Raw genomic sequence first — 22,530 nt, forward strand, 5'->3', positions numbered from 1 at the left:
GACAAAACTGAAGCATCCAGACTACCAGCCTATGGCCAAAGAGAGCCTCCAGCTGGCTGTCAACTTTCTCTTCCACACCTACCTCCATACCAAAAAGAAACTCCGGTATTTTCACGTTTGTATATGCAGTACATCCATCTATGTCAGTAATTCCTTCAGAAGCGGTTTTTACATCTGCATTGCCCGTGTGTTTCCTGCAGGGTGGACACAGAGGAATGGATGGCCACAGTGGAGGTGTTGCTGTCTAAGAGCAGCGAGGCGTGTCAGTGGATGGTCCAGTACCTGGTTGGACCAGAGGGACGAGAGATCACCAAGTCAGTACATTATTTTTTCTGACTTGATAGGATTGTTTTTATTTTTCTGTTGGAGAGTGACACTGTGTTTTCAAATCTGTCATTTGAATAGAAACAACAGAGCACAGTCACGTCAGCCTAATGCACCTCCTGAAAAGTCAAAGACACAGGTTTTTTTTAGGGCCTTGGCCTGAGTTTTATCACTGCACCATTTTTGTACCTGACCTCGTGATATGCAATACTCAAGACTTGGCAGCTCCCATTGTTTGCTCTCTCATTCTAATCAATACACATTGAACTCTCTGGTTGGTTCAGGTCACCTTATTCCACCTTGGTGAAGCTGCTGCAGCTACTAAATCTTTACTCTGACTCAAGAACACACCTCTACTAGAATATCAGGACTCTTTACTCCCTAGTGGACATGCACACAGACAGCTGCAAACAACTCCCACACATAGTTGCTGTTACACTATTACTATCATGTGGAATTTCTGTAAGCGGTGCTGTCTTCATCACAACTATTTTGAATGGTACACAACATCCAGTTAGAGGTCTGCATACACACCATTTAAGGATGAAATTCAGGTTACTTCACAGTACAGTCCTACCTAGCTGTGTCCATGGGGGTTCTTGTAGAGTAAAATGCAATTAAAATAAACATCAGCCTCTTTCCACACAAAGACACTGAAGCCTGAAAGACACAAGCCCCCACACACTATACCCCTCATCTCTCTAGTCAGCTGCAATCACAGCACCAGCTTTATTTTACTGTAATTACGCTCACTCTTTTTGTAATGTTGTTATTGCTACGCTGTTCTTAGTTGCCTTTTATCCTAGTTTTTACTGATACTCTGTCTGAATGACACTGGCCGAAGCATAGCTTTGCATAATATGCATTAACTACAGAAACATAAATTGACAGTTCCAACATTTGCATCTACATTGACAGTAGTGGTGTTAAAAACACCTGCTCACTCTCACTCAATGCTGACACTGAAAGTGCGGGGCAGTCTGAGGAATGTCAGTAAGTCGAGACCGAGGACGGTTCCCAGTGTGTGTGTGTGTGTGTGCCCGGTTCCCTTACACACACCAAGGCCTTTCCCATGTAAATGTGGGACTAGTGTCAGACATAGTACTGTGTCTCCAGGACTAAACAAGTATTATTTCCTACATGCTGCTCTTCTTCATCAGCATTATTCAGTGGTTGCTCTAGCAGGATGCTATCTCTTCTGATTGTGACTTTACTACAGCTTTGTAGAGGAGACTAAACCTACAACATGTGGACTTGTTGCCATTAAAAATCAGGATTGTTTGCTGTTTTAGCTGCAGGTGTGATCATGTATAAATCCTTATGTTCTTTTGTTCATGTTGCCGTTTGCCAAGCATATCCTCTATCTACCATCCTTAGGGTTTGTCTGTTAGAGTCCAGCGTGAGGGAGGTGAGGGTGGTGGTCGCATCTATCCTGGAAAAGACCATGGAGAGCGCTCTTCACTTTGGAGACCCAGGAATAGACAATATGACCGACGCCCTGCTCTCTTTATTGGACAAAGATGTTCCTGAGAATGTGAAAAACTGTGCGCAGTATTTCGGCCTCTTCAGTAACTTTGCACAGAGGGTAATGACGCACATGATTCTTCACTCTTTCTGGTGCCGATCGTGAAAGTTCTGTTAAATCACAGCTTTCTGTTTTCTCTCTACTCACCTCACTCAGGGTTGTGGTCCATGTCAGTTGTTGTTGAAACACTCAGCTTATCGCCGGATGCTTATCTTCCTGTTGGGACCCAACAGGCAGAATAACCAGGTACAACTGCATAACATTAACTGTACATAATTTATTTAAACTTTATAAACAATGATATTTATCTTCAGTCCCTGTGCTGTTTTTTTAGTGTCAAAATTCTGCACTAGTGTTCATTGAACTGCATGCTATGCACAAAAAATTATGCAGTATTTTTACCCTAATTTAACAGCTTCTTTAACAGTCATTGTGATGGCTAAATGGCTTGTTTCCGGGAAGATTGTGGGCTGTCTCCCTCGGCTCACCCTCCCCCGGAAAACCAGCCTTGCATGATCACGGCCCCCAGCTTGAAATCAGAAGTCTTATGAAGTCTCGGGTCTCACGAGAAACACAAATTGCTTCATGGTACTACATAACACCTCGACAATAAGATCAAGGCAGCAATAGCGTTATTTTAGATGTTCATCATGACAGAGTCAGTTAAAAGAGGCCCCACATGGGTAAACTGGCAGACTGGCTTTTTCCAAATGGTGAGAATTGAAAAACACAGAAGCATACAAACCAGATGCTGACTCGATGTATTCGCACGTGGCCTTGCGGCTTGTGTTCACTAGCTCCGTTGAAAACCAATGCTCATGGTCATGGGGGAGCGTGAGGATAAAGCGGTCGACACTGTTTAATGGTTCCTCTACTGTTTAATGGTTTGCACCATTAAAATGATTAATGGTGCAAACTAATTTTCTCTTTTGTGCATTTTTACAGAATCGGCGGTGGAGTCCAGCACAGGCTCGGGAATTCCTTCACCTCCACAGCACTCTGGCGCTCATCACTCTGCACAGTGACCTCGACCCACAACGGACACAAGGTGACACACTTGAATTATATCTTTTCTTTAGAAAATATTTTAGACATCATACTCTGTAGAAGAAGACCTGAAACTACCAATTGAGACAATTAACTCCCTGGGAAATTAAATTAAATTCAAACATAGCTCTTTTTGCAACTCTAACTGTGTGGACACATATGACACGCTTGATAGGTTTTCTACAGCCGAGCTTTCAGGCAATGTCTTCATTTGTCATGCGTTTTCCTGTGTAGCGCCAGGTGGGTTTAAACTGCGGGTGAGTCACGTTCCATCCACCACCCCGCTCCTCCCCCTCCATACGGATGTCCTGACCTCACTCTTCACTCCAGAGGGACAGCCTTACCTTTTAGAGGTAACTAGCAACCTTTTTTTTGTCTGATTTGCTTCAAGTAATTTTTTGCTTTTAAAACAGTTATATACAGTTATACAAGAATATGAAAGAATCATGCTGTCCATTTAGCCTCATTAAAGGTTTCAGAGTCCGATTGATCTTCTCTCACGTTGTGCTTTGTGAATACTTACCAGGTAATGTTTGCCATGCGTGAGTTGTCGGGCCCGATGTCTCTCCTGATAGAGATGGTGACGTACTGCTCGTACTGTAATGAGCCCTTCTCCCTGGGTGTGCTACAGTTACTCAAGGTAAAACTACACAGATCACAGGAGCAGCTGACAGACATTTAGTGGATGAGACATTTTCATCATGTTAAAAATCTTGTGGGAACTTTGTGTGTGTGACTTATAGACCCAGCTGGAGTCGGCTCCACCTCATGAACTGAAGAATGTTTTTCAGATGCTGCAGGAGCTACTAGTGAGTGAAAGTCGTCAATCGTCATTCACCCTTAAATTACTGATCTTGTTATTATGTATGATTATTATTATTATTGTAGTGACAGTTGCTGCTAAGTATAATCTTTTGCCTCAGGTAGTGGAGGACCCGCTGCAATCACAGAGACTCAAGTATGCTTTCGAGTCCGAGAAAGGCCTGTTAGGTATGTATTAGCGTGATAATGATTTTCTTTTTCCTCCTCCGTCTCCTCCTTTTACCAACACTTCTTTCTCTTGTGACTGAGATTTGGAAAAGCTTTTATGGCCTCTAAGAGATTATTTTACCTTATATTACCTAAAAACCAAAGCACCATCTGTAGCAGATGTCATAAACGTCAGCACACTCCACTACAGATGATTAAAAAGTTGTCCGTGTAAACCAGGAAATACACTTAATTCATTTCATAATTAGTACATTTGAGTTGTTTTTGTTTAAGGACCAACGGAAAAAAATATCCTTTTATATTTATTTAAACTGTGACAGGTTTTTTTTCTCATAATACCATCCGTTTTTGCTAATTATTTATATTAGAATAGTTTTAGAGAATAGTTAAGAAAAGTTTTATAGTTTGGAACACAGTCAAATCTTACTGAATCACTCTGTCTTTCTTCCAGCCTTAATGCACCAGAGCAACAATGTGGACAGCAGACGCTGCTATCAGTGTGTGAAGTTCCTGGTTACTTTAGCCCAGAAGTGAGTGATCTACTGTAAAAGGATCATGAATTAGAACTGAATATATTTCACTGTGGGTGTGTTGTTGGACAGGTTCACTAGGAAATATATTTCTAAACTGTGATTCCTTCCATTTTTCACATCAGGTGTGCTCCAGCCAAGGATTACTTCAAGGACTTGTCTGCTCACTGGAGCTGGGCGGTGCAGTGGCTACAGAAAAAGGCAAGCTGATAAAAGACTGCGTCTCTTCATATACCAGGGAATCTGGTATATGAAGAGACGGGAGATGGGAGATGATGTGTGATAAAGATCCAAGGACAAAATCAGACTTTGCATCCATGATCAGTGTCTTCTGAACAGATTGTATGTAACAAGACTCACTACAGACATGAAACTGAACCACCTGGGAAGAATTTATTGGTTACTGCGCAGGTGATTGAAAAGAAATTTATTGGCAGGTCGTTGGATGAATTGTCAGTCTGTCAAACACCATCTGCCCTGGCTGCCAAAGCCTGGTGAGGGATGAGTGAAAACATTTTTTCCATTGAAAAAAAAAAACCCATTTCAATGGCATTCTTAAGCATCCTTGGAGAAACTATTCCCCAAGAATGTATTAATGGTGTTCTTTGAGTAGATGGATACAGTAGTCTAGAGATGGTTTGTTAGCTACATGAATGAGGCTGCAGGAATTTGATTTGAGTAAAGTCCATTTGGCCATCCATAGGTCAAGGTCACAGTGGCTTCACGAAAATGTTTTTGGCCTTTTGAATCTTGAATTCCTTTAAGTCAACATACATATCCTATGAGTCTGGACATAAATTGTGTAGAGTAAAACTGCGGATCAGCAGAGGCGTGGCTAACTAGCTATATGGTTGGTCATTCTTGTTTACTCTTATTACAATGAAGTTAATACTCTCAACCCCTAATGAAACTGAAGCTCTATACAAACATATACATCTTGAACCTGTGGACATTATTGTTGGCAAACATTCTCACTGCTTTCATGCCAAGAACATGACAGTATAATTTTTTTTGTTACAAATTACAGTAAGAGAAGCAGTTTACTAGTTCACTGAATCCTGTATGTTCAGTGTGTTTTTAATCCTATTCTCCCTCTGCCCTCAGATGACAGAACATTACTGGACTCCACAGAGCAACGTCTCCAATGAGACATCTACCAACAAAACCTTCCAGCGCACCATTTCTGCACAGGTACACACACACACACAGATTCATGGTTTCAGTAATAGCAATTTGTATTGTAGGAAATATCTTTCAGGGTTTTATATGATAATGCTACATCACAATTCACATTACACAGTCAATATACAATATCTCAGTAAAATTGTGGTTGGATATTTTCAGTCTAACTCACTTCTGTCTGTCTGTCTGTCTGTCTGTCTGTCTGTCTGTGTGTGTGTGTAACTCTGCAGGATACCTTGGCCTATGCCACAGCGCTGTTAAATGAGAAGGAGCAGTCTGGCAGCAGTAACGGCTCTGATGGCAGTCCAGCAAATGAAAGTGCCGACCGCAGCCTCCGACAGGTAGAAACAACCTTGCTCAGTGTGGTGGATGTTTTCAGTTTATGCACAAAAAAAATCTTCTCCCTGGATTGTGTCAAGAGCTGTAGAGAGAGCTGGAGACAGTTTGTTGCGTCTCTGTGTCGAATGTATTCACTGCACGTGATTGTCAGACTTGTTCTGGCACAGACGAGACAAGAGTGTAATGAGTAGAGTTTGGTTTTGTCTAAAGCTGATGACTAATATGTAGTGCATATTCTTTTGGGCCAATTTTCCTTTATTACCTCCATCTGAATAAATTAACAGCTAAATAATAGTTAATCAGTTTCATATTATATGCAAAATTGAACACCATTTAAACTAGGGATGTCCCGATACCACTTTTTTTTTTATTTTGTGTCTGATACCAATATCCAAAGCTCAAGTATTAGATATTAATCCGAAACAGTCGTTTTAGACCATAATTCTCCAACTATATAACAAATATTTTTCTCCCAAAAAAAGAAACAAACTCATGACTCGGCTAAAATGGTTTTGCAGATTTTATTGACATTTTTTACAGTCTGTGCAGAATGAAGCATGCGATATATAGGATTATTGGATTGTAATCGGATTTTACATCACATCTGTCCGATATACAGTCCAGTGATTTTGACCAGTATCATACTGACTAATACCGATTCCCATCCCTTATAATAATACATCTTCTAAATGGGTCGTCAAAAACCTTAACTTTGTCATCATAGCAGTATTTATCAAGTTTTTGAGAACAAAAGATGTTGTGTTGCCTATTATTATTATTATTATTATTATTATTATTATTATTGCAATTATATAGTTTTATTTTGCAGCAAGCTTATAATAATCAGTAGATGATGTAGATGGCATTTATTAAAAAATGTCTACCTCTAATTATGCCTCTGCCATGTCTTTTATTACATGTCGTCGTTTCTCTGACAGCGATCATACACCTCTGCTCTGGTGTTGATTGTGCACTTTTGTCTCCCGCCCCAGGGGTCAGAATCTCCCATGATGCTCGGCGATTCAAAGAGCGATCTAGAAGATGTCGACCCATAGCTCCTCTAACCAGCAGGATCCGTCCAAAAGGAGAGGCGGCACAGCTCCGGGCAACCAGTGGAAAGGGCTGCACTTCGCCTCTGATTGGTTCGGGACATTTAGGACTCCACAACATGCCAATCAGAACACTTATTCTCTCGGGGTCGCCACGGCAACGAAGGAGCTATGAATAAATCATGAATTACTTCCTTTCAGAACAGCCAAGGCGGTGATGGAGATGCATTATCATTAAGAGCAGCAGAGTTGAGGACAGTGGGAAGTGCAAAAAAACAAAAAAAAACAAAAAAAAAAAACCCTCCACAATCACGGATGACTTCAGTTTATCCTTTTATTCATTCATTCACTCAGAATGACAGAAAAGGTGTTGGATGGGTTTGGGTTGTGTTTTAACAATTTTGTGCTCATGTTTGCCAACGTATCTACTTAAACATATTCATATTGTAAAGATTTGTTCCATAGGTGTAATTTCCAGTGTAAGATGATATTTTAAAGTCTCCTGCGCTCTTCTCCTCAGCCATGCAAAATGTCAGAGGTCACGTTAGTCGCTCTAGAGGAACTAGCAGACACATATACTCACACACACGTGCACTTGTACAGGACCGCCTCCACACAGGAACACTCGGGAGGGGGCGGGGTTCAGCATGCACTTTACAGTCAGGCCCAGTCTGTTGCGACCCACAGCAGTTCCTCTAGAGCCTCCAGGCGCTCACATCCTCTCGTTCCTCAGCTTCTGTTTTCAGTGCCACTCACACAGAAGACACATGGAAACCTGTGACTCAACCTTTGACCTGTGGAGACGCCGTACAGAGAGGGACGTTTCTGTCCTGGAAACGGGACAGATCCAGGCCCTCTGCAAATCTGATGCTGCAGAAGCAGTGCCATGGTCAGCAGTCTCCTTCTCCTTGTTCTTCTTCTCCTTGTTCTTCTTCTCCTCTTCCTACTTCCTCTCGCTGACAGAAGTTCTTCTCCTGCTGGATTTTTATTCCTCTCATTGCTGTGTTTTATATTTCCTTTACCACTTTTCTTTGACTGTGGATGGATTGAATACTGGAGAGGATGTTTGGAACTCAAGCCTTATGCAAGAAGAGCTGACCTGGAGGTGCACAGATCAGCCACGGTGGGCCGTCAGTGCCAACTGAGTGTTTTAATTTTAGGTGCCAAGGTTTTACACAAAGAGAAACACACAGATGTTTTTCTTGTTGAAAAACGTGTCACTTCACTCACATTCACGAAGAACAGGTCCTCCGCGCCTCACTGTTACCTCTGCTTTATCAGGTTTTTTAATTTTTTTTCATTGAAGTTTTTGCTCTGCCTTTGTTTTCATGTACATTTATATAAACGCACACAGAGGAGCCAAATCCAAATGTAGCTCTAGATTCACTCAAGAACATCACCTGTGTGTCCACCGCCTCAACCATCGGGAGACTTGAAGTGCCTTAACCTCCCGATTTTCTCTCTCTCTCACTTTCTTTCTCTCTCTCTCTCTCCACATCTCTCTCACCTGTGACACCGCACCATCACCTCTGTGACGAGGCGCATTCATGTCTTCTTCACCTGTCCTCACCGTGACACCAAATAGTCTCAATATAAACGTGAAGCAGGGCTTTTTAATCCCCCATTTAGACTCTAAATCAAACCTGGAACGATTTCCTCTGTGTGTTGTGTTCAAGGACTGTTGGAATGTAACTGTTAGCTGGTGATTCTGTGTGTTTTTTTTTGGGGGGGGGGCGGCAGGACGAGGCCGAGGCTGCTTGGCTTCATCCTAATAAGAAATAAATAATGGGCTTAGGTGACAGGACAGAGTTTTGGTGAAAGTTAAATGCTGCTCGTCTTTAGTCTGCGCTCAAGCAGAGACACTTTGTAGATACTTATTCATGCTCGGTAGTAGTTTTAAGGAAAGCCACACACATTCACTTCTGAAGACATGAGCCTAAACTGGTTTATCAGATTAGGTCTCAGCTTTAACAGGTCATGTTTACAGTGTGAGGACCTTTTGAAGCAATCATGCAAAATGGATTTCTGTGAGGAGTCATTTGATCAATCCACTAAGGCTCCTTCCATCTCTCTCTCTATCTCACTTGATGTGAATGTCACGCCATGCTCTCCGGCACGTTTGCATGTGTGGCAGTAGGCACCGGTGAAGTTTGTCTTTTTTGTGCGACAGAGAAAGGAGAAAACAAAACAAAAAAAAGAACCATCCTCGTGTTGTTTTGCTGTGTCATTCTTAGCATTTGTTGTCACAATCATGCGCCCCCTGGTCATGTGCTGTCTGATGGAGCTGCACGCTCTCTGTGCCAAGTCATACATGAGTCGCATTCAGCTGAAAAGTCTCTGCCCCATCACCACAAGTATGTTTAAAAAAAATAAAATAAAAAGAGGGGTGGGAAAAAAAGTAAACGTACAGAATAAAAATGAAATTTTATTTTAATCATGGGATGCTGGGCGGGATGTTCAAGTGCGTGGGTAGGGGACTGGCTTACGTACGGGTTTTTACTGTCATTCGACTTTGAAACGTTCACTTCTGCCATCACAGGATTCTGTCATGCATGTTAAAACGCAGTTTTAATTTGTACATCAGAGTTTGATTAAGGGGAAATTTGATATAAAATAAACTGGAATGCACAACCTTTTGTAAACATTGTGTTTATGTACATTTGCAGTTTGTCTCGTTCACTGGTTTAGTAATTCACGAGGCCTTTAATGTGTGTGTGCATTTTCATTTGTAGCTTTCCCCTCGGTGTCTTTTTTATCTCTTATCCTTACGTGCACAGTAAGCTCCACCCATTCAGTCCCGTTTAGAAATGATCCAGTCATTGATCATGTGTTTGTCTTGAAAGTGATGTCAATGTAAGGCAACACTTAGAACACTATAGTACAGAAAGAACAGAGATTATATTATGTATGTTATTTATTTCTAATGCAATTGCCAGTAGATTTAAGTCGTATCCAGGTTAAAGTGTGTTAATAACTATTCTAAGAATCATATTTAATCCTCCCTTATGCCCCGCATGCATTTTCTACTGTTATTACCAAGCTCTAACATGGTATTTACATAAGTATTTACTTCCCCTTTAGAAAGTTATTATCATATCATTGCTGTACTGTATAAAGAGTCACTGTGTGTGCGTGTTGGATGGATGCACCTGTGCTGCTCCCCCACACCATAATCAGTGAGTCAACGACTGAAGCTGTCCTTGTGTGTGTCTGCTTGTCACAATGGATCATTTGTGTGCGCCAATGTCATGTTACTGCACTTCACTTTTCAGGATGAATTGGGTTTTATTTCGAGCCGTGATGGTGGCGCGTTCACCTCCTTCTATTGAGCCTTTTGTGTGTGCGTGTGTGTGTGTGCTTCATGTTCACCTGCTGTGACACAGGCTGCTAATCAGGCTGATTACACAGAACTGTGCTGCTGATGCGTGGTGTGAGCTGTGAACACACACTGTTCCCATACTCCTGCACGTTCATAGGGAGTGATTTGAACCAGGAGAGCAGGTTCAGAGAGTGCAAACCTCCACTTAAATTCTGAATGTGGATATCACAAAAAATATATTCTATTTGATTTCTTCCTCTGACCATGACCACCCAAACATACTGCATGACCAAGTTCTTGTTGGGCATATTCCAAGATGGCAATAGGAGTGTGAGATGATATTTTTCCTTAACCTTAACCTTTGAGAATCTTTAAATACAAGATCTTGACAAAAAGACTCATGCGACTGTGGATTAAAATAAATGTGACACTGCATCACTCAAGCAACGCCACGAAAAATCAATAATCAAAGCTAAAAGTGGTCTACAATCCAGTGTGTGATTTATCATTCAGATTATGATGTTTACACGAGTTGCTAATAGAATAATCCACTTCTATTTATAATCTCAGTACTTGCATTATGAGCTTTTTGGATTACTATAATTTAAAATGCTCTTTACGTGGCAGTCTCTTAATTAGACTATTGCCTTAATGTGATTAACATCAGAATATTGCTGTCCAGTGCTACTTCGACCAAGCGTCTGCAGTGACAGGCTGAATGTTTGAATATCCACTGGTGAAAGTCTTAAGGATCTAGTAGCACTTCAATTTAAACACATGGCCTATAATAACGATCGTGATATTATCAAGATAATAACCTGGCTGAAGAATGATTGAGTTTTCACAGCAATCACTTGAATCAGCGGGGAGCATTTGGTAAAGAGGAACCAGGCAGGATATTCATTCATTCATTCATTTATTGTCTACTGCTTTATCCTCCAGGTGAGGGTCGCGGGGGAGCACTGGGTGTCAATCCCAGCAGACAAAAGGTGGAGTACACCCCGCACACTCACACCTACGGTCAATTTAGAGTGTCCAATTAACCTCTGTATATTTTTTGATTGTAGGAGGAAACCAGAGAACCCAGAGAAAACCCACGCACACACGAGGAGAACATGCAAACTCCATGCAGAAAGACCCTTGTTCGGACTGGGTCACGAACCCGGGTCTTTTGCTGCATAGTGCAGGATATTCATTTGATTAAAGAAAAAAAAGAGAAACTCTTTATTATCATTATTTTATTAGAAAAAAAAAAAAGATTACAAAAGACGTTTAATTTCACAATCTGTATGTGATATGTGGTTTGAAATATCCAACAAGGTGAGGTTACATTTGTATGTCTGGGGCAGTTAAATACACTTTATTACATAGACATAATACTACAAGAACTTATTAAGTCACGAGTGAAAATGTTGTCAAATATGATGATAGAGTGTCAGGTTGCAGACATCTCTGTGGTGTGACAGCTGATTATTACTCCGTGCTGGGCTGCTCTTGTGATCTGACGCGACAGCAAACGGCAACGCCCGTCACCCCAGCGGCAGCTGTTCCGCCGCGGACGCTGCAACTGTTGCCCTGAGCGACGGGCCCCGAGACGTCAGGGCCCTGAGAGACGCCACTGCAGTCTGTCAGAGTCCAACCAGAGGGACAAGAAACGTCCACCTGTAAGAGACCAGCGGGGACGTCAAAGGGTAAAGAGGTCAGAGGACGTCATTGACACCATCACCATCACAGACATGTCTTAATTACTCACATGGCTTTCACCATCAGCTGATGTTTTCTCCATCAGGCGACACTCCAGAGACGGAGCCCGGCAGCACATGGCATGCGGTGTGGCTCCGTCTCTCGCGACACAGCTCTTCCCATCGCTGAGACGAGGACGGGAGTCGGACGAGACCTCGGCAGAAGACAGAGACGTACATCCTGAGGACAAAAAGATTGACAAAGGTCCAGTGCGAGAGAATCAGTGACTTGTTAAGATGAGACTGCAGATTGTCATCTGAGGGGTCAGTGATGAAATCTATGGATGAGACACTTTTTTAACTGATGAACTGCACTTGTCCTTTTTACTTGGACTTGTTTTGTCCTGAAAGCATTCATGAAGTCTACTGCCATGACAACGTGACTGGCAGAACTGTAGTGTTAAGAGCTTTGAGTGGTCATGAAGATTAGAAAAGCACTATATACTGTATGAGTCTTATTCTAAGGCTATGATTAAGTGATTATAGTTAGATATAGATTACAGTGATTATGCCCTTACACAAGCATACACATTGTATTTCATTTCCGACAATAAACCCGCCTAAATGTGACACACTTGACTTTTACATATTGTTTCTCAGAGAATCCGAACAAACTTCACTTCCTGCTTGATTGCCATGGTAACAGGCAAATGTAGTCTCATGAGAAGCTTGAATCGGGTTTAAATGGCAGTTTATATACAGTGTCCCTGTGTGTTTCACAGGAATAGATTCAGAATCAGTTTTGGAAACAGCTGTCTTGAAAGGAGCTAAAGGGAATAAAAATAAAATAAAGGGAGGTGATGGGATTTACACACTAAGTACATTTTTTATGTTTTAAGTTCAGACAACGTCAGGCCAGAATGATACCAGTGTTTACATCATCCAGTCCACTGCAGTTGTGACCTACCGGTCAAGTGATGCTGTGGGTCGACACACTCCGCGTGTTTCCCAGGCTCACGACTGGCGTGGACTTGGCACCGCAGACCATTTTTCACGCAACACCGAGCCACGGCGAACACACCTTTGCCCCTCGCGCCGTTATACGCAACACACTCCATCTGCCCAGTGTGCAACTTAAAGAAAGAGAGACGGCAGTTTATTAATAAAATGTGGAGATTCAAGCTTCCCAACACTGTCACTGGGCACGTAGCAAAAAAAAAGAATGAAGATATTTCTCGACTCAGGGGAAACTGAGGTTGGGAAGCACATTTTTTCAAGAATACTAACCCTCTAAATGCAAATCGGTGAAGTATTCCTTTAAGTTTTTGAACTCACAGAGATGGTTTCTCCGCCATGAGCACCATCAGGTGCGTAGCCCCTGCAGCTCATCATCTCCTCTCCCTGACGACAGCGGCTGACCACGCTGTCGCTGCTTGCGACCCCTGACCTCTCTGACCACACGGACCGACACAGGAGCTCCCCATCTGCACACACGTTCAGATTAAATATGCACGCACTGGTGTTATTGTGTTTCTCTTTCCTTTTCTTTCTTTCTCGTTGTTGTTGTGTGTGTGTGTGTGTACGTGTGTGTCACTGACTTGTGCTGACAGCAGGAGGCACAGCTGCGACCATGTTCCGAGTAGTGAGACGATGTGTGTCGGACAGAGGGAGGAGGTTGATTGTGTTGCTGGTGGAGCGATGCAGCATCGTCTGCAGGACGTGCACCGGTGACAAGTCCTGATTGGACGACAGGATCACTGCTGCCACACCTACACACACACACACAAATAATAGCATATATATATCTTTACTTGAGGCAGACATTAGTGTGTGTTTGTACCTGCAGCATGAGCAGCAGCTTGGGAGGTTCCACTCCTGGTCGTGAAGCAGGTGCTGCAGTCACTGCTGGCACTAACAATGTCATCGCCGGGTGCAAACAAGTCAACGCAGCGGCCAAAGTTGGTGCCCCCCGCCCCCTGTGACATGAGCTGGTCTGCTGCGTTTACTGCCCCGACTGTAATGACCTGCACACACACAAAGAGCTGAGGTTAAGTTGGTGTGAAATCCTTTTACAGCATTTACAGAGCATTTCCTTCAAACCAAATGGACTGATTCACCTGTCACTACACTTAAGTTTAGTGTTTTCCACAGTTAAATCATGATGAACTAAACAAACGTAGAAAGTACAAATAAATAACGAACAATTCCCCTTGGCTTCAGATTCTGTGTGTTTTAAGGACAGAGCTATGGGTGTGGATGGATCCATTAAATCAGTTATTCCTACCACACCAGATTGTTTACGTCTTATTTCCCAGGCAGCGTTATTTATTGATAGCTGTCCACATGTAACACTTTACGGACTCGGGCTTTAAATCATCATCATCGTCACGTCACCTCGGGCTCTGAGGCAGGCGAGTAGAGGCAGGCATCATCTCTGTAATTCCCCGCAGCGGCGATGACGACGGCTCCGTTGGCCACCATATCCCGACATGCGGCGTTCAGCGAGCGACTAAATCCGCCAACGAAAGGCAGCAGAACGACCACCGCGTCCAGGGGGCGGGCCAGTAAGTTTGCTCGGATGTACTCCATCCCTACACGGAAGAGGAGAGAAAGACATTAACAGTGAAATGCAATGATCAATTCCATGGTTCTCAAACTGTGGTACGCGAGCTTCCTCTGGTGCTTTCTGAGGAAAAATCTGAAAAATTGTCCAACTGTATATACCAGTGTATGTGATCAGAGTGGGGCTAAGGAATTTTGACTGTAGAAATTGAAGCAAATAACAAAAATAATAATACTTAATATCTCTTGAATTTTATTCCGAGAGGCATTTAAAAATAAAAAAAATGTTAAAGTCTTAAATTGAACTTGCCTTAAGTTCAGCGTGGCCCTGAAACAGTGGAATGATCTGCCTCTGCACATCAGACAGGCCTCTTTCTCTTCATAAAACCTCACCTCTTTCCATTGGCCTTTGACACTGTTTAAGTTGTTGATGTTGTTTCCATTTAATTTTTTGTCATATTCATCTTATTTCATTTTCTTTTTTTTATTGCGCTCTCTATCCACATTTTCATCCATGTTTTAATGCCATTTAATTTACTTTAGATATAACTTCCATGCCTTTGATTTATTGTGTCTTTTATTTTGTTATTCTCTACAGCACATTGGTCCACTGTGGTCGTTTTTATGTGCTTTACAAATAAAGTTGGACTGGAGTATTGGATTGGAGTAAGCTGTAAGAACCATGGAGTCCTACCTGCCAGAGCTCCTGATACTGTGCCTTTCCCCTGACAGTTGAGCACACGCACCAACTTAATGCCAGCACCTGGAGCAACACCCGAGTCTGACCCACTCACAACCCCAGCGATGTGTGTGCCGTGACTGTCACACTGACTGGCCTGAAGGAGACAGAGACGGATGGATAATATGGTGACAGAGACTGTGAGTCACAAGTGTGTGTGTGTGTGTGTGTGTGTGTGTGTGTGACCTGTCTATGAACTCGGACTCCATCCTCCTCGGGAACGTTGTTGAAGTCTGTGACGAGAACCCGTCTGTCAAACTCTCTGTGAGAACTCTGAACACGGCCGTCCATTAAATACACCTCCGTCATCCCTCCATCATCTGAAGGGAATGAACAGTGTGGGCATTTAGATCATCACTTTGTGTGTGTGTGTGTGTGGGTGGGTGTTTGTGGTAAAGAGACAGACTCACTGGGAGGTCGATATGTTCCGTTTTCAGTCGTGCCGCCGTGGGGATGTAGTAGCCTCTGAAGGTTCCAGGGGGCACTCTGAGCAAAGATGGAAGAGTCCTCCTCGATATAATGGACATGTGGAAGCTTCATAGCCTGACAGCAACACAACGCACAGTTTATTCTGCACTAAACACATAAAGGTCCTACAATGCAATAAGACATTTTGACCATATTTTGGCAGACATTTAACGGCATTCCGCAGGGATCTATCCTGGGTCCTCTTTCGTTCATCAGTCACATACAACCTGTTCAACCTGACCTATTGTATCATCCACTTTGATTTCTCATGTCAGTCTGAGGCCAAATGTGTCGTAGAGATCAAATAGTATCTGATCAAAAATCAGAATCTTCATCAACTGTGCTTCACTGGATTGATGTAATACATTTTACTTTGGTCTCAGACAAGAGAAACAATACACATACGCTGGGCTTTAACATTTGCATCCCGTAGCTGGTCACCCGTCAGTTTAAGAGTTACTATTTTAGTTATTTATTTATTTATTTTTGTCTGTTTTTTTCTATCCACCTGTCCAGGGTGGACACCGCCTTTTTCCCTGTGTCAGCTGGGTTTAGCACCAGCGCACCCTGCAACCCTCATGTGGAGGATAAAGTGGAAGAAGATGGATGCATGTTCCCTCTTTGCCTGATAAATGCTGCTTGAAATCTTCTGGTAGGACTACTTGTTACTTTTCCAAATATTTAACATTACATGAAAAATGTATTGAAAATGTTTGTATTTCATGTCTTTTTCCCAATCAAGTGTATAATGTTAAATATTCTATCTTAATTACAATTTTGACTCATCAGCTGTATATATCCACAATTATATAATGAATTAAAAACAATAAAAACGTCCAACAAAGACAAGGAACTTAAAATGGCCCACTTGGGCAATTTTCATTTTGGTCAGTGCATGTAAACTGTCGCTGCAGTTGAGGATGGAGCGACAGGTGAAGCAGGTACCAGGTGAAGGACGTCACTTCTCATCTTGACCAGGAAGCCGTGCAGCGCTCCAGAGTAGGTCTGCAGGATCTCCAGCGTGTATCCTCTCCTGGCCGCTCTGGCGCTCAGCCTCCTGATGGTTTTCTGGACGTGAGAGTCTCGCAGAATGACCAGGTACTGACCGGGCATGCGCCACGCTGCCTGGCGACACACAAGACAACAGCAGATACAGGTGTTCTGTTTCTGAGCTATTCTTGTAAGAGGTTGAGGTGCATTTCTTTGCATACACAGATCTGCATTGCATGTGTTTGCTCTTTACATAACTTCATCTTTCTGAGAAGAAGATTGTCTGCAGGGGCTGAATGTTTGAGTGCAACTGTCGGCAGAGCTCAGGTGCTGAGCAGGCAACTGCCTGGGGCCCCAGGATAAGAGGGGGGGGGCCTGTGAACAACTTGTATCAGTCTACAGCAACAGTACTTTTAAAACTGTATGATCAGCAGGAGACTGTGATGACACCATGCTTGCTTCAGGTCAGTTAAGTGGCCCCTGGAGTCACTATAGTCTGGGGCCCACAAAGTCTCTTGAAACACCTCTGGCAAAGTGCATAAACATAAATATTAATTTATTTATTATATATTACATACATATATATGTATATAGATATATATATATCTATATACATACATATATACATATTATATTTTAAGTCAGAAATGTATCACGGATCACATTCAACCACTAAAACATTTTTTTCTGTTCAGGAATGCAAGTAAATGAGTATAATTTCACATCTTAATCAAGAAATAATAATGTGTTTTTTTGAAAATACATGGATATTTTAGCATACACAACATTAAAGACCACCATACTGGTGTATTAATGATTACAGAGTCATACAAAATGATTTAGATAATTACCAATGTTGTTAATTTAGGGCAGCAGTTACTTAAACATTTGTTTAATATATAGATTTATACAGATTTGATCAAAAGTTGAGTTGCGACAGATGAAGACCTGAAAGTTGCCTCGAACTCAAACTCGGCTGGGAACAGGTTCTCTGGAGAAGATGCGCTTCTACGCCTCTGACTTGAGGCTGCTTACCTTGTTGCACGTGACGACCTCAGCAGCGGGTCCGGCTCCGTGTTCAGGTAGAGTCCCGTCCTCGTGGATCAGGTCCCGAATCATCCCGTCCTCCTCGACAGTGTCCTGCGCGCTCGCGGTCAAAGATGCGTAAAGACACAGCGCCCAGCAGCCAATCCAAGCAGAGGTGCGACGCATTCTTCACACGAGACAAAAAACCACTCAATATTTAGTGAAGATGTCTTTTTTTTTTGTCCCCCTAGTCTCAGGTGTCCAGATGCTTTGGCGTCCCCCGCGTGCTGTGCGTCTCGCAGCCAGAGAACCATCCAGCCATCGATTGTGATTTTTTTTGGAAGAAAACGCATCGAACAATTGATTGTTATAAATCAAGGCGGAGACTGGTGACGTCTCAGGGGCTCACGCCACCGCTTTTGTATCGAATGATTGTCCTCCGTCAAAAACACCTCTTACTGCAGAGGAGTCATGTTTCATGTTTCCCCAAAACCACCCACAAACTATGGCAGGAAAAAAAACACTTCCTCTCTGCTCGTGTTGATGCTGTTTTAACTCACGTGAACTCTGTGCGTTGTGTTTGCAAGAGTGACTTACAGAGAGGATCACCACAGGAATCCTTATGTTATTTGATTTGCTGGTGAAGCTCGTGGATCAGAGTTCAGAATCACAAATGAAACATGTAGTTATGGAAACACACAGTGCACATAACAGAGGAACTGTAGAGTTCATCACTTCACTCATCCTTCACTCAGTCTGAGAAAACAGTTGCATTATTTCCCTCTGTGATTTTGGATCATCTGAGAAAATGACTCTGATCTGGATTATTTTGACAATTATGCAAGTTCAACGTTGCAGGAATAAAGAAAAGACTTGTTACTCCAATGCAGACGGTGGTTCGTAATCATAAATAAGCAAAATCATACAGGGAAAATGGTTATTGTTCCAGCTGCATGGGTGTAACTTGTGAAAAACCAGAATGTCAGCTCCTTTGTAACTGTGCATCTGTATTGACCTAACAAAGTCTTCTCTCTGTGGTCAAGGTAGAAATGAAGGTATTTATTGCCTTTGACCTGGGAATTCTGTGATTGTTGAGGTTTGCAGAAACAGCAGAGGACATTTATGTACATTTTTCATTTCATTTTCATAAAACACTTTAGAAAAATGGTGATATCGCTCACTTTTTCATACATTCGGTTATTGTCCTGTTAACTCCCCTCACTGTAAGATCCTGAGCAATATAATGCCTTTACACGCTGAACTGAAGTGCACCTTTTTATTACACCACAGGACAAAAATGAGTCTTAATGGACTTAATGTTTATGTCAGTGCCTTTCTGAGTAATAAATAAGAGTGTGTGGTCACTCACCGGCCATTTTATTGTAAATATTGCCATCGTCTGGACCTACAAAGCAACTCTGATTACATCCCACTCTGCTTCACAGCTGCAGAGGGAATCATGTGAAGAGTTAGTCATCTACAGCTGAAGGAGAAATCTGAATCTACTGTACATAAGTAGTTTGATGAACTGAACTCTCCACAGTATTCACTTTTCCTTACCTGACACTGGGTCTTTAAAAAAATCATACATGACAAATTATAATTAAAGTATTTTATGTCTTAAAAATGCCATAAGAATATCTTCCAGTGCTTCAAAAATACACAAAAACTGAGCAAAACTCCTGATAGTATATCTATTGTTCATACAAATTCAAATACTCAGGGATGCTGTTCAGTAACAGGTCATGACAAATGCATCAAACAGACTGAGCTCATCTTGTCCTGAGCTCAGTCCGGTGTCCTGGATCACCTCAGACCAGGTTCAGTGTAGGACAGCTGTGACACTGGCTCACTGGGGCCTCGTGGAGAAGTTTAGTGCCGCAGAAATCTGATGGAGCTCCAGGAAACCTGAAATGAACACACACAAAAAGGGGTGACGGGCAAATCTGAGGCTTTTCCTGAGCACACGTAATTAACAGTCACGTAATTACACAGTAGTCCAATGCAGTGGCTGCATCGTCACTATAGTAACGGACACTTGAGCGCTTTAAAGGTGCAGCGTGTAACATTTGCCAACCATAAGTACGTTAAGAGTTAAAGTCATTTAGGTAATAGTACTAGATATCACTAAATCTTAAACACTGGATGTTTAAATTGAAATGTGCGTCCTAGTGCATCCAGGAGATGTTTCTTGTACATAATGTCTACTTATTGTTGATATTTTGCTGCCGTCAAACCCAAGGTTTAGTGCTATAAAGTATGTAACCAGTCAATGGTAGTTAAGTATGTATGTTTTTATTTCTGACGGAAAAAAGAAATGTTAGAGGGATGCGTTTGTGTTTCTTTTTCCAATACGTTTGAAAGAAAACGAATGTTCCTTGTTGTTGCAGAGGTATGGCTGAGGTAAATAACACGTCACTTATACACTGTCGCCTGCCGTCAGATTCAACCTTGTGGCCATTATTGATTCCGCTTCTCTCTCTTTTTAAACACACTTCCTCTGCTCTGCTGTTATCACACGCTAATTGCTGAAAAGGTGCACGCTGGAGACACATTACACTGCTGCTGTCGCCATGTTCGCCCGTGAGATGACGACCAGACAGAAGCAAAGCATAATTACTGTAGGCTCTTAATGAACAACCCACTTGTCCTTGGGACATTAGGACAGTCTGTGTGTGTGTGTGTGTGTGTGCTTGTATTTGGTCCCTTTTACAGACCTTTACACTGACCAGCAGTCCTCACAGAGACCAAGACCTGGTCCTAATGAGGTAGAACCTAATTTCTGAGGAACTGGTTACAGGGGTGTCAAACTCAACTGACCTGGGGGTCAATGAGCATCTAGTCTGGACAAGAGGGGGCTGGTCTAGGGGCCAAAAGTGTTGCTCAGTAGAGGGTGGACTATAATTATAACACAGTATTCCATCATGATATCGCAATAAAGATATTCAAGATGGTATTTCACAGAATTTCAAAGTAAAAGTGCTTGTTTTGAGATTGATTGTTTGAGAATGTTGTCAACTTGAGTATATCAAAATATGAACACAAAAATATCAAAAACAAAGAAATCAATCTAAAACTAGGTAAATAATAATGTTCACAACTGTAATTGTGCCTCTGCCAGTCTATTCAAATGGCGGCCCGTGGGCCACATGTGGCCCATAACCAACTTCATAGTGGCCCAGCCTGTGGTCTCACCAGAAATAACTGAATACACTTTTCACTGTTCCTTAAGATTCTGAAATCAATTACAGCAGTAGCCTGATAGGTTTGATAGCAATGTTAGTTCTTTTGTATTCTGTTAAAGGCACTTTGAGATGTTTGTGGGTTGAATATGACCTTACCTTATTTCAAAGAGAAAGAAATAATAATATCGTGTGCTTTTTTTGGTTGATTTTATGCACCTGAGATGACAAACACATTTTTTTTTAAATATAGATACAGCTACTACTGTGCACGCTCTGAGGTGTGAGTGGGACAGGTATGACCAAAATAATTGTATTGCTATCTGTCTATTTGGCTATTTGACTATATTTCCTGGTTTAAAAATACAGCCCAACTGAGTTTGTAATAGAACATTCCTGGGTTATGGCATGAACTGGTTATGTTTAAGGTCAGAGACAACACTTTGTTTAAACCTGCTTGAGTGTGTGTGTGTGTGAGAGAGAGAGTTATTACCTTCCATCTTTTGCTTCAGCTGTATTCTGAGCCTGTATCTTGCTCTCCTGAACTTGAGCAGCCAAAACTACCTGATAAACACATGCTCTCCATAAATTCAATCTTGCATGACGACAATTGTATATATATATATATATATATATATATATATATATATATATATATATATATATATATATATATATATATATATATATATATATATATATGTGTGTGTGTTTTTTTTCTTTCTAATGCAGAGTGTGCATCTACCTTGGGATAGCACTGGCACAGGCTCCATGTCGTCCCAACACACACCATGGTGACGCCCAGGACGCACATTGTGGCGTAGACGTGCGGCCGCTCCTGAGTCATGATGAAGAGGCCGACTGCCACCACACACAGGCCTGCCACTATCAACCCGTACCGATACGGTTTCCCCTCCACCATCACTGCAGGCTGCAGCTACAGTGAGGAAAGATGTGGGTTGTTTTCTTTCTTTTTTCTTTTTTTGCTGTTGTTGTGTGTTGGGGCTTGAAGGTGAGGGTGGAGAAAACACAGCAGGTTCCACTCTGCTGCTTATTACAGCCTGCAGACAGCCTGGTCAGGTCAGGTATAAAGTTGCAGGTGTGTGTGTGTGTGTGTGTGTTCCTGATGGGTCACCTTGCCTCGAGCTGCTGGCAAAAAGGAGACTCAGCTTATGAACAGCAGTGGGTCGAGTTTAGGGTTGCCGTAATTCCTGATAATAAAATAAGGAATTCAAGTTATACTGTTTACATACTGCACTTTACATCACATTACTCTCACAAACGAGATAAAAGATAGGTTTATAATAGTTTTTCTATGTATGTAACTTTCTATCAACCAAATATGAGTTTAAAAATCAACATAATCATTTTATTATACATTTGCAATCTTCTTTTTGTCACTGAGCAGTATCCTCCTGTCGCCCTTTTACCTTTACATCACACCATGTCTCTGTTGCTACGATACACAGGACTCACAGTGAATCAGACGACCTATTGAAAAGTGTTGGGTAGTAAAAAATAGGAAACAAAGTGTGTTCCGTCTTTCATCTTTCAAATATGGAACAAATCCTGCTCA

General features: G+C 42.1%; 3 protein-coding genes and 1 long non-coding RNA gene across 12 annotated transcripts in view; 2 read left to right on the forward strand and 2 right to left on the reverse strand.

Moving 5' to 3' along the window:
- The window catches only part of usp24 (ubiquitin specific peptidase 24), a 30,101-nt gene extending 20,484 nt beyond the window's left edge, over positions 1-9,617 (forward strand). For all 9 annotated transcript variants that reach the window (XM_044043185.1, XM_044043187.1, XM_044043189.1 and 6 more), the window contains 14 exons: positions 2-105; positions 201-314; positions 1,702-1,909; positions 2,006-2,095; positions 2,795-2,897; positions 3,131-3,249; positions 3,423-3,536; positions 3,640-3,705; positions 3,820-3,886; positions 4,338-4,416; positions 4,542-4,617; positions 5,521-5,607; positions 5,829-5,939; positions 6,930-9,617. In XM_044043185.1, the coding sequence (XP_043899120.1) occupies positions 2-105; positions 201-314; positions 1,702-1,909; positions 2,006-2,095; positions 2,795-2,897; positions 3,131-3,249; positions 3,423-3,536; positions 3,640-3,705; positions 3,820-3,886; positions 4,338-4,416; positions 4,542-4,617; positions 5,521-5,607; positions 5,829-5,939; positions 6,930-6,992 (1,401 nt within the window). In that variant the 3' untranslated portion in view covers positions 6,993-9,617. The remainder of the gene's footprint in view (position 1; positions 106-200; positions 315-1,701; positions 1,910-2,005; positions 2,096-2,794; positions 2,898-3,130; positions 3,250-3,422; positions 3,537-3,639; positions 3,706-3,819; positions 3,887-4,337; positions 4,417-4,541; positions 4,618-5,520; positions 5,608-5,828; positions 5,940-6,929) is intronic.
- Positions 9,618-11,738: 2,121 nt separating this feature from the next.
- Positions 11,739-18,754, reverse strand: pcsk9 (proprotein convertase subtilisin/kexin type 9). Its single transcript, XM_044043897.1, has 12 exons — positions 17,782-18,754; positions 16,702-16,881; positions 15,699-15,831; positions 15,475-15,608; positions 15,244-15,385; positions 14,382-14,578; positions 13,828-14,011; positions 13,586-13,756; positions 13,323-13,471; positions 12,955-13,120; positions 12,059-12,228; positions 11,739-11,967 (listed from the first exon to the last, which is right to left on the reverse strand). The coding sequence occupies exons 1-12, from the start codon at positions 17,956-17,958 to the stop codon at positions 11,779-11,781; spliced, it is 1,992 nt and encodes a 663-aa protein (XP_043899832.1). The 5' UTR covers positions 17,959-18,754; the 3' UTR covers positions 11,739-11,778.
- LOC122780717 lies at positions 11,936-12,617 on the forward strand. The gene is made up of 2 exons (XR_006361729.1): positions 11,936-12,004; positions 12,095-12,617. It is a non-coding gene; the product is annotated as an uncharacterized LOC122780717 (long non-coding RNA).
- Positions 18,755-19,369: 615 nt separating the features above from the next.
- bsnd (barttin CLCNK type accessory subunit beta) lies at positions 19,370-21,935 on the reverse strand. The gene is made up of 3 exons (XM_044043901.1): positions 21,700-21,935; positions 21,448-21,518; positions 19,370-19,680 (listed from the first exon to the last, which is right to left on the reverse strand). The coding sequence occupies exons 1-3, from the start codon at positions 21,874-21,876 to the stop codon at positions 19,584-19,586; spliced, it is 345 nt and encodes a 114-aa protein (XP_043899836.1). The 5' UTR covers positions 21,877-21,935; the 3' UTR covers positions 19,370-19,583.
- Positions 21,936-22,530: the final 595 nt, after the last annotated feature.

The sequence above is a fragment of the Solea senegalensis genome, linkage group LG14 (genome assembly GCF_019176455.1).
Source record: "Solea senegalensis isolate Sse05_10M linkage group LG14, IFAPA_SoseM_1, whole genome shotgun sequence".
NCBI lineage: Eukaryota > Metazoa > Chordata > Actinopteri > Pleuronectiformes > Soleidae > Solea > Solea senegalensis.

Excerpts from the sequence above, each read along its gene's own strand:
- pcsk9 (XM_044043897.1), bottom strand. The coding sequence starts at position 17,958 with ATGCGTCGCACCTCTGCTTGGATTGGCTGCTGGGCGCTGTGTCTTTAC. Across the intron at positions 15,832-16,701 it reads GAAGTGACGTCCTTCACCTG|GCTATGAAGCTTCCACATGT; the intron begins GTACCTGCTTCA and ends TGTTGCTGTCAG. Across the intron at positions 13,757-13,827 it reads AGCTGCTGCTCATGCTGCAG|GTGTGGCAGCAGTGATCCTG; the intron begins GTACAAACACAC and ends GTGTGTGTGTAG.
- bsnd (XM_044043901.1), bottom strand. The coding sequence starts at position 21,876 with ATGGTGGAGGGGAAACCGTATCGGTACGGGTTGATAGTGGCAGGCCTG. Across the intron at positions 21,519-21,699 it reads TGTGCCAGTGCTATCCCAAG|GTAGTTTTGGCTGCTCAAGT; the intron begins GTAGATGCACAC and ends TGTGTTTATCAG. Across the intron at positions 19,681-21,447 it reads GCTGAAGCAAAAGATGGAAG|GTTTCCTGGAGCTCCATCAG; the intron begins GTAATAACTCTC and ends TGTTCATTTCAG.